This window comes from Labrus bergylta, chromosome 10, assembly GCF_963930695.1.
Source record: "Labrus bergylta chromosome 10, fLabBer1.1, whole genome shotgun sequence".
NCBI lineage: Eukaryota > Metazoa > Chordata > Actinopteri > Labriformes > Labridae > Labrus > Labrus bergylta.
In genome coordinates, this window is record NC_089204.1 from 15,242,258 (window position 1) to 15,253,748 (window position 11,491).

The following is an 11,491-nucleotide window of genomic DNA, read 5'->3' on the forward strand; positions in this document are numbered from 1 at the left end:
TGTAATATTCATTTCTTCTGGATGTCTCCCAGTTTATGGATAAAACTTTGTTAATGTATTGCTCTGCTAACACTGACAAAGTCTAACTGCTCTGACAAATAGCTAATAACCATGATTGTATATTTAAAAAAGTGTAGTTTTAAGACTTTAATTAAATATTTGGGTTGAATATAATTCGTTTTAACTGTGTTGTAGAAAAGTTAAATGTTAACTTACTGTTTGTAGAGTTTTCTCAGGACGAGCAGGAATAGTTGATGATAGCAGCCTAGCTGTTAGCTATGCTGTCAAGTGGACCGCTAACGTCGAGCTGAATGGGCGGAGTTAAGTCCCGCCGGTCCCGCCTTACTGCTGTCGTTAGGTTGATCCGAAGTTAGGTTGAGACTGCAAATCCAATATGGACGCGGCCGTCGATTGGACTCATTTTCTGCCTATGTAACAGACGGGTCAGGGTTCGTCCAGTAATATTTACAGTCTATGGTCAGGGCCTTTAATCAAGCTTTGATTAAGACTGACTATTTATCAGAGGTTAAGACTCAGACAACTTTATTCATCTCAGAGGGCAATTTGGTTATTTATTTTTTTAGGTTCCTCTCTGTGTTTTCTCTTGTTGTCTGTGTATACGTAAACACAAACAAAGAATTACAGCATTTTTGTTTTCCATTGCAGTCTCTGAGTGAATACCGTGGGATTCTTGGTAGTTTTGTTGCTATTCCCTGGCCTTTTGTGTTAACTGTTAAGGCCTACCTGGCAGCCCTTGGTTTTAAGTGTTTTCTGGGTCTCCTGGACAATTTAGTTTTGAATCAGCTGCTTGGCAGCAGTGGTTTAGTTCTTCAATTTCGGTGCATTATGTAGGTTAGAAGGTTCTTTTGGCTCTATACAATTTCTTTGTTATTTGCCCTCTCTAATCAATCGCTATGGGATGTGGTGTTTATTAGCTTGTGTGTTATGCTGGGGAATTCCAGATGCCATGATGCTAAGGGGAAGCTCCCATTCCCAATGACAGACGCGTGCCTGTCTTCCCCTTGTCTGCCCTGCAAGTCCCTTTTAGCTCCTCCAGGCTGCCCTCAGTCTGCTTCTGTATATTTTGAAAGCGTTTCCAAAACTAGAAGTCGGAAATCAATTTTAGTATTAATAAATTCAAGAACTGCTATTAAAACATTTAAACACTTTTTTCATCCTTGCACCTCTTCATCTCTTAACTAAAGGGTCCACACCAGAGTTCTAGTGTTTTTAAATGAACGCACACTTAATAATTCTAGTTTTGCTACAAAGGTAGGTTATTAGAAATCTACAGCAAGTGCTTCATTTTTCTGTGAGAGGAAACTGTTCATACTGTAGCTACACACAAGCAATCTTTCACAGATCCAAGTCAGCTAAAAGGTTAATTCAAAGTACTTTTGTCCTCTGAGAGTAGCTTGGTTATATTGTCTAAAGTTTAGACAATATGTTTAGACTCTAAACAGTCAGACTGTGAACTTCACAACAGGCCAATGCAAATGTCCTCCTTATCTGAAAGTTGTCCTGGTACTTGATTAACGTAGAAAATGTGCACATACACAAATTAAATCACAAAAGAAAAGTAGGTAGAGGCCAAGAATGTCCCAAAAAAACCTAAAGTTGATAGAAAACTAGACATAGGAGATAACCTGACATTTTTAACAGTGTCAGCAGGGAATACAATATAACACAGAATTCAGATACATTGTATGCTATACAAAGTTGGCCAAATTTGACACATTGACAAAAAGTGCTGAATCAGCATTTTGTTTGCACAAGAAGTGACATATTGCTGATTCATTACTTCCTCAAACTGGTCCCCAAACTTCCCCTAAATCCTCTGCATTTCTAGTAAATCACATGTAAGAGCTAAATGTTTTCTTTGGATGAGTGGAGTGCAAGATGCAACTGGCCTGAGAACAGCAAGGGCCAACCTTTCCCATGGCATCAGGAAAGCAAAAAAAGGTATACACAAAAAAGGTAACCTGCCACACAAGAATGCAGAGACCGACTGTTACACGCAGTAGGGTTGTGTGTGTTCGCGCTCTGAAAGAGGGAGGAGACCTTGAGAAACTCAAGACTCAGTTACCATAGTAACTGACTCAGAGGTAAAGTTACCTCTCTCTCTGGAACGGACTGGAGTTACCCCTCTTTCTCAGGTTTGAGTGACCTCCCCCCTCTGAAACGGATAACCCAGAGTTTCCCTCATTTCAGGGTTAACTGACTCAGTGTTTGCATAAATCCTGCTTACTGAAACGGGCCCCAGTTTGCAAACGAAGCCACATCTGTTGTTGTTGCTGTTATTGGTTTTGAATGAACATCTTTTTGAATATTAACCTTGTACTTTTCTATATCTGTATTTTTATCTGCTATTTATATATTTTCTATACTATAGCAGTTTTCATCGTGGTTCGGAGAGAAACAATTTTTCGATTTTTCTGTATGTCCAGTACGTATGGCATAACTGACTATAAAAATTACTTTGACTTTGAAGATGCTGATGCGTTATATTTTGATTCATTTGCTTTTATCATAACAAAGTCAAACACAGCAGATGCTTGTTGCTGCTATGCCTGAGACCTTTTCCATCAACTGTTTTGTGTTGGGTACATCAGAAATGCTGAGTGAAGTACACCATGCAGGCAGAAGAACTAGAACTACAATTCAATGTTGAAACAGTTTTAATTGTCATGATTCACGTCATGGTAGCCCTCCCTTCTCCTTTTGTTGTGTTTGAATTGCCAAGTACCTACTCAATCTGTCAGTAGGCAGTAGACAGTACCTACTATCCGTGGTGTATACTGTTTAGTACCTACTATTCAGTAGGCGCGCGCAGTAGGCAGATATTTGTTCCTACTTCGTCTGATTCATTCCGTATGGAAGTGGCGTCATTTGCGTTTCCCGAACCGGCCGCATCCACCCATTTTTTTTGTTTTGTTTGTTTTTTAACCCTTATTCAAGAGGAGTAATGCGCATATACAGTCAGTTAAAAAATATATACAGTGGGTACGGAAAGTATTCACACCCCTTTACATTTTTCACTCTTTGTTTCATTGCAGCCATTTGCTAAAATCAAAAAAGTTCATTTCATTTCTCATTAATGTACACTCAGCACCCCATCTTGACAGAAAAAAAACAGAAATGTAGAAATTTTTGCAAATTTATTAAAAAAGAAAAACTGAAATATCACATGGTCATAAGTATTCAGACCTTTTGCTGTGACACTCATATTTAACTCACATGCTGTCCATTTCTTCTGATCCTCCTTGAGATGGTTCTGCTCCTTCATTGGAGTCCAGCTGTGTTTAATTAAACTGATTGGACTTGATTAGGAAAGGCACACACCTGTCTATATAAGACCTTACAGCTCACAGTGCATGTCAGAGCAAATGAGAATCATGAGGTCGAAGGAACTGCCCAAGGAGCTCAGAGACAGAATTGTGGCAAGGCACAGATCTGGCCAAGGTTACAAAAGAATTTCTGCAGCACTCAAGGTTCCTAAGAGCACAGTGGCCTCCATAATCCTTAACTGGAAGAAATTTGGGACGACCAGAACTCTTCCTAGACCTGGCCGTCCAGCCAAACTGAGCAATCGTGGGAGAAGAGCCTTGGTGAGAGAGGTGAAGAAGAACCCAAAGATCACTGTGGCTGAGATGCAGTAGGGAGATGGGAGAAAGTTCCACAAAGTCAACTATCACTGCAGCCCTCCACCAGTCGGGGCTTTATGGCAGAGTGGCCCGACGGAAGCCTCTCCTCAGTGCAAGACATATGAAAGCCCGCATAGAGTTTGCCAAAAAACGCATGAAGGACTCCCAGACTATGAGAAGATTCTCTGGTCTGATGAGATCAAGATTGAACTTTTTGGCTTTAATTTTAAGCAGTATGTGTGGAGAAAACCAGGCACTGCTCATAACCTGCCCAATACAATCCCAACAGTGAAACATGGTGGTGGCAGCATCATGCTATGGGGGTGTTTTTCAGCTGCAGGGACAGGACGACTATTTTCAATTGAAGGAAAGATGAATGCGGCCAAGTACAGAGATATCCTGGAAGAAAACCTCTTCCAGAGTGCTCAGGACCTCAGACTGGTTCACCTTCCAACAAGACAATGACCCTAAGCACACAGCTAAAATAACAAAGGAGTGGCTTCGGAACAACTCTGTGACCATTCTTGACTGGCCCAGCCAGAGCCCTGACCTAAACCCAATTGAGCCTCTCTGGAGAGACCTGAAAATGGCTGTCCACCAACATGCATCATCCAACCTGACAGAACTGGAGAGGATCTGCAAGGAAGAATGGCAGAGGATCCCCAAATCCAGGTGTGAAAAACTTGTTGCATCATTCCCAAGAAGAGTCATGGCTGTACTAGCTCAAAAGGGTGCTTCTACTCAATACTGAGCAAAGGGTCTGAATACTTATGACCATGTGATATTTCAGTTTTTCTTTTTTAATAAATTTGCAAAAATTTCTACATTTCTGTTTTTTTTTCTGTCAAGATGGGGTGCTGAGTGTACATTAATGAGAAATGAAATGAACTTTTTTGATTTTAGCAAATGGCTGCAATGAAACAAAGAGTGAAAAATGTGAAGGGGTGTGAATACTTTCCGTACCCACTGCATATCACTATGTAAAAGACAGATTAAATAGCATACAGTACAAATGAAAGACAGTAATATTCAGAATATAAAGTCAAATAAACCAATAAAGACGCATAGCCTATATAAATTATTTTCATTATTTAAATAGAGGGGGAAAGGTTTTATAATAATGCCGACATTTGTTATATTTTCTGTTGTTAATTAAAAGTAGTGATTTCAGTCGGGACTTTAACTCTAGATTAAAAATTGATTAAATTAATCCACGCTCGTTTGTTTTTTTATTTGGAGGCGCACGTGAAGTAACGTTTTACGTTTAACTTCGCACAGCATTGTGGGTGGTAAAATACAATTCATTTGCTGAAAGAATGTATCTGATCCATACTGCATAAAACCCGGAAGTTACTATCCATGCTGAAATGTTCAGTATACTGAGACGGACCCAAAAAATGCATACTGAATGACCACGAAAGTTCAGTATACTGAAACTCCCTACTGGAAAGTACGCACTCCTTTCGTTTCCCAGGTGGCGCCAGGTGCAGCTCGTTGGTGATCAAGGGTCTCAGCTACAAAGATTTCCCTCTGCTTCACCTCGCCACCAGCTTGTGTGGTATCCAGCTCTGTGCATTTTTGGACACCGCCACATGGGACCTCGGGACTTCACTCTACCCCTCCCCCTTGTACATTTTTGAGTCACGTTTTTGAATAAACTTTTTGAACACGTATCCTGCCTGTCTGAGTCGTGCTTTTGGGTCCAGATTTAGTACTAGCCATAACACTAATAGTGAAATGTCAGGTGTGTCAATTTTGAAGCTGCAATTAGCTTACTCACAAAAACTCTGTACATACAGTAGTTATTAAACTAAACACTATTGTGCACCAGAACTTTCTTTGAGATTAATAATGTTCTTACCAGTCTTCTCATGTCTCTGTACTTTAAATTGTAGGGGAGATTATGTGTCAATTGTTCATCTTTAATCATCGAAGTAATAGAAAAAGAATTGCCTTTGAAATGTAGAAGAACAGAAGCATTAACTAAAATGGATTTACTCAAGTAAAGTGTAATGTGATAACCAATGTTGCGTCCCAAATGTTGTTAGGCTCCATAACAGACCTGTCTGCTGTGATTCTAGAGTGGCCACACCCTGGGCCCTCAGGCCTGTGCAGCAGCAGACTGAAGCCTTTATTTTCCCCTAATGCACAACTCACACTACTGATCCTCCAGATTACAACATCCTATCTAAACCTATTTAAGCATTATTACACGACTTTCTTAAACACTTGAATCTGATTTGTCAATTAAGGCATTCCAAGGTCTGTTGTATCTCTACAAAAAACCTTTATTAAGGATGCGGCAATAGACTCATTACGGACGCTGGATCATATCAATCTCCAGAATGGCATAACCCGGCTCATGGGTCATGGCAAAAGGTGGGAGGAGACAGAAGTTATCAAACTAAACTTAAGCTTTTTGTGCCCCAGGGCCTCATTTATCAACAGTGTGTTGAAAGTGTTATAAATTCTATCTTATGAATTAAATTTAGAATGCGCATAAATACAAAAATCCCGTATTTATCAAACATGCGGACAGCGATTGTACGCACATAGGTAGGTAATCAGATTTAGATCAGAACAAAAATGTGCATTTCAAGCTTTAAAAGATGAGTAAGCCAAAGCAGGTACACTAGCCTACTTTGACAAAGAAGTTCCAACCCAGGTAAAAGCAGTTGCAAGTCCTATTCATTCGAGCAGTCGAACATCATTTCCGGCTCGCCAGAGTGACCACCCCCCACCCGCCATTCATTCAGATGGAATGATTTCCGGGCCTGCATCGTTTGGGCAAAGTACCCGGATGGGTTGCTCTCATGAATGGGCCTAGGACCAATACTAGTACAGATCTATGGAAGCGATTAGTGATCAAAATTCAAATGATAAAGCTAATTTTAATATGAAAATACAGTAAAAGAAACACGTTTTAATTTTCAGAATATAGGTGCATTATTTGACCTATATTTAAAGGGTGACTAAACCCCATATTTTCAGCTGTAGTGCTCTACCTTGGAATTTCAAAAAATGCATTTAGAATGTCATTTTTGCCTCAGCCCAAAACTTTTCTCACTGTACACATATATATGTTGAATGTATCAACTTGGAGAGGGAGGGGGCAAGGGGGTAAGACTCCCCCACTCACTCCTTTCGCGCCGTTATCAGCCGCAAAACATGATACAATGTTTGCCCCACACACACAAATACACACACACACTTGACTCCCCACAGTTCGCCGAGTCGGGTGACGAGGCTTTTATAGGTTTGGTGACGTAGTTAATTCACTCCTATACGTAGTACTGTACTCCACATTGGGTTAGAGTTTTTCAAACGGAAGGGCAGACACTATGCACTTTTCTAACACAATATTTCAAATTTCAATACTTTGTACTCAAATGTCGAGATTGGGACTTGGATTGATCCATAACACTACTTAATACTTAAATACAGAGGTTTATAGTTGAAAAAAGTGGTTTTAGGGTTTAGTTACTCTTTAAAATGAATATTCAGTCATCCAGTTTACATTATACTTTTACTCTCTATGTATGCATATTGTATGACATAATTCCAACCAACTCGAAAACGAAATGGCAAGTGGACGACGCAGGAAAGTGACGTCAGACTCCAGCTCTCAGGCAGTCGAACGTAATATTTACAATCTATGAGGCGAGCGGGCAGAACACGCAGTACGATGGGTGGCGGGGTGAATCTTTAACACTGGTACAAGCTCCAAACTAGTTGTTGCCCTGATTTTGATTCAATTTTGATGTTGAAGTTGATTATTCTTTTAATAACTACAAAACAATCTCTGAAAGGGAGAGAGAGCTCATACAGTCGGTCGAGAGGGAGAGTGTGTGCCATTACACACAGAGGATGAGAGACACTTTGTGTACAGAGCTGGAGAGATTATTTGAAACAGAAAATTCAATCGATAATCTTTTTTAATGTAACTAAGTTATACGGAGCCCTGGAGGTGACATGGATGTTTGTTTGTTTTTTATCTCACACGCGCGAGTTACTATCTTGCATGCGCGACTTAGTATCTCACACGCGCGAGTTACTATCTCGCACGTGCGACTTATAATAAGTGAGGAATTTTAAGGAGTAAAGAGGAATTTTCCTTCCTTTACTATCTCGCAGATAGTACAGAAAAGCAGTAGCAGTGAATGTGGGCCTATTGTAATGGATCGAGACAGTCTCATCATTTTTTTCTTCAATTTAGATATGCGTCATAAAGAAATACTTACAAGCATAGCCTTATATGGTTTCATTTTAAGCCAGAGGCATCTTATCAGAATCCTTGGAGAATACAGACTTTGTCGTCGACAATTTTCGGACTTGCAGGAAGTAATTGATTTTATCAGTGAGCAATTGAGAGGCCCTGGGAGACATCATGGTTACCGGTGGATGTACAGAAAGTGTCTGGGACATAGACTTAAGGTACGAAAAGAGGATGTGAGATTGATCCTGTCAGAGCTCGATCCTGTGAGAAGCAGAATGCGCCAGAGACAACGACTAAAAAGAAGGCAGTATTTTTCTGAAGGACCTAATTTTATTTGGCACATGGATTCCTATGACAAGCTGAAACCCTATGGCATCTGTATTAATGGGTGCATTGATGGGTTTTCAAGAAAGATCATGTGGTTAAAAGCAGCCCAAATAAGCACTAATCCCCATGTAATTGGAGGCTACTTTGTTGAAGCCATGGAAGAAGTTAGAGGTGGCCCAAGGATTGTCCGCACAGATCAAGGAACAGAAAACGTCGTTGTTCGTGATATCCAGGTACAATGCTGGAAGAAATAGGCCTACTCAAACCCTTTCAAAAAATTGAAATATTCAAGTAAAATAAAAGCTCCTCATAATTATATTTAACTACAGTGCGTGTGTAATTGTGCTTTCCACCTTTGTCTAGGTATTCATTCGTCGAGATGGTTTGGATAGCAGAGCAGCCGAACGAAGTCACATCGGAGGAGCAAGCACTGCTAATCAACGAATTGAAAGTTGGTGGGGTGTCATGCGAAAGGAAGGCATTGAATACTGGATCCAGCTACTGGGAGAGCTCAAAGATCAAGGTTTTTTGGGGGGGGATTTCCTGGACAAAGCACTGTCACAGTTCTGTTTCATGAACATCATTCAGGTATGTCAATTCTTGATAATATTGATTGATTGATTGATTGATTGATTGATTGATGTAGCCTACTGTATTAATCCTAGCCTGTCTTTTATTGTTTGTTTGTTTTGTTTCGTTGGAATCCCATTAGTTAATATACAGTATCATTTACAGGAAGAAGAATATTACATTAGGATATGTAAAGTAGATCTACCTATCTATCTGATTGCAAGAGAACTGGGTCCTTACGCATGTGTATATCTGTATGTATCCTTGTCTTTAGCATTACGTTAAATTAATTAATTAATTCCAATATTTGTTAACCATGTATGTGGGACAGTGGCATAAAAGCACATCCCCCCTATATATTTGTTTATTCATTATTTACAACTAATTATTGTGGCTCAAAGGAAAAGATTTAGGCATTGTAATTCCAGAGTTTCACCACAAGAGAGAGTTTGTGGTTAAGGGTCGCTCTTGGTCAGCGCAGGTCAATCATTGTGTTGTTCTGATGAAGCTCAGATTTACAATGCTGCTATATGTTTGTGTTTGCAGAAAAAAGTAAAACAACATACAACTCTAAGCGCACTGTGGTTCATTCAAGTGTGCTACATATACCCTTATATAGCCTTATACCTTAAAATACTCACCTGTGCAGTTGCAAGCAAGGGGAATTTGTTTAGAAAATATAACTTTAGAATAAACTTTGACCTGTAATCCATGTAATGTGTACGCATATGTAAAATGTATATTTAACGTGAAATACTGTTTAGTTCTCCTCCACTGTCTCTCTCTTTCTCTGTCTGTGTGTGTCTTTCTCTCTCTCGCTCTCTCTCTTTAAGAGTAATGTTTAACCTGCATCTCTTCACATTTTTTCAGGAGTTAAATGAGATACAAAATATCTGGAACACACATCGCATCCGGCCATCTAGGAACCCTACTGTGCCCAGTGGGATACCTAACATCATGTTTTCAGCACCTCATTTGTGGGGTGCAGATGACCACATAGTCCATTTTAATGCCATTGACCTGGCTACAGCCAAGCAGACCTGCAAGTTCCTAACAACCATCCCATGTGATGAGGACATTTTTGATCTCTGTACCATCACCATGGAAGAATCAGGGTTACGCTTTCCAAACAACACATCAGAGCACTGGATTTCTACATGTCACTGAGGGATGTTATCCGTCCCCAATTGTTTGAGTAGTATTTTGTGTAAGTGGGGAGAGGGTCCCTATCCCACCATGTCTGTCGAGAGAGGAGTGGACACTGGCGTGCCCCTCTCTCCAATCATACCTTGCCTGGAATCATTTGAATAACATTTTTGTAAACATTTTGTAGTTTTAGAAACACTGTATATAATATAACATTCAATTCTTTACATACGCCTTGTAACTTGTATGAAGATTTACATGCCTTTGCAACTTTCTTAACTGACTGAATCTTTCCCTGCAAGTGTTGCAGAGGTACAGTTTCTCACCTGTGTGAGTTCTCATGATTCCTAAGAATTCAGTAGTAGTATTTTTTGTTACTGAGTGACACATTGTCCATTCAAAATAGTCTATTTGTCATAAATATATTCTTTAATAAGTTCTGATCAGTATAGGTGAGGAATACAGTAAGTAAATGTGTAAACCATTGTTTTGTGAATGTGTAGCGTGACATTTTGTTGCTGAATGTTGCCTATAGCAGCTTTTTAGGAAATATAAGAAAATGGGAACAATGAAGGGTAATGGTAATTTCATTTATTGAAGTACTTTCCTTGAAAAGTAACTGCTGCTTCAGTTGCTGTGACTTCACACCTGTAACATGCAGCTATGTATTACTGTAAGACCTTGAGTTGACTTGTTTCTGAGTGTCTACCTCTGGGTTTGTCACTGTATAATGTGTTTCAAACTTTTTATTTCATTAATAAAACATTGCGTGTAATTTGTAATCCATTTGGTTCAATTTCTACACTCTAGAGGTACGGAAATAGCGTTTAGTCAACTTGATACTTTATCTTCATAGGAGACACCTCCAAATACTGCAAATGTGCTAGTTATATTGTATTAACACACTAGACCATTCAGACCGGTTGAAATAGCATTTAATAAACAAAATTACAAAGCTTAACTCAAAGCCAAGCCAAATTACACTTTGTACTGCATCTGCTCCACTCACAAATGCCAGCAGGTCCTCAAAAGAGAGGGAAGCTTGTTTTTCTGTGAAAACACACACACACACACACACACACACACACACACACACACACACACACACACACACACACACACACACACACACACACACACACACACACACACACACACACACACACACACACACACACACACACACACACACACACACACACACAAATACCTTTTATACTGTACTGCTCCATCATATTGAAATTTTCTGAGTGTGTAACAACTGTCTAACATGTATATATCCCAAGTTCATATTTCATTGTTTTAATTACACAACAAAGAACACACACCTTTAATTGTGTTGAGGAGACTTTCCCATGAAAACATTGTGTCCTCCTCAGCATCTCTGCGGTTTGTCCCTTCGTCACTCCACTGAACTGAGAATAATTCCCGGAATGCTGATCTTGTCAGTGGTCCCTCTTCATGTGTGAACACCTTCTGGAAAGCCTTCCAGTGTCTCTTCACTGTGTCCCATAGCCTTCCACACGAGTTCATACCGTCTATGAACTGGTTCATCATGTTAGCTGACCTTGTAGTAAACAGGAGTTAT

The 11,491-nt window shown here is 39.8% G+C and overlaps 1 protein-coding gene across 1 annotated transcript; it reads left to right on the top strand.

Annotated features, from left to right (window-relative positions):
• Positions 1 to 7,313: 7,313 nt before the first annotated feature.
• On the top strand, positions 7,314 to 10,942 carry LOC136180365 (uncharacterized). The gene is made up of 3 exons (XM_065959610.1): positions 7,314 to 8,420; positions 8,551 to 8,775; positions 9,628 to 10,942. Exons 1-3 carry the CDS (start codon positions 7,821 to 7,823, stop codon positions 9,922 to 9,924), a joined length of 1,122 nt encoding a protein of 373 aa, XP_065815682.1. The 5' UTR covers positions 7,314 to 7,820; the 3' UTR covers positions 9,925 to 10,942.
• The last annotated feature ends 549 nt before the right edge of the window (positions 10,943 to 11,491 follow it).

Coding starts and splice junctions, on each gene's coding strand:
- LOC136180365 (XM_065959610.1), top strand. CDS start 7,821: ATGGATCGAGACAGTCTCATCATTTTTTTCTTCAATTTAGATATGCGT. Junction 8,421..8,550: donor TCGTTGTTCGTGATATCCAG/GTACAATGCTGG, acceptor ACCTTTGTCTAG/GTATTCATTCGTCGAGATGG. Junction 8,776..9,627: donor GTTTCATGAACATCATTCAG/GTATGTCAATTC, acceptor ACATTTTTTCAG/GAGTTAAATGAGATACAAAA.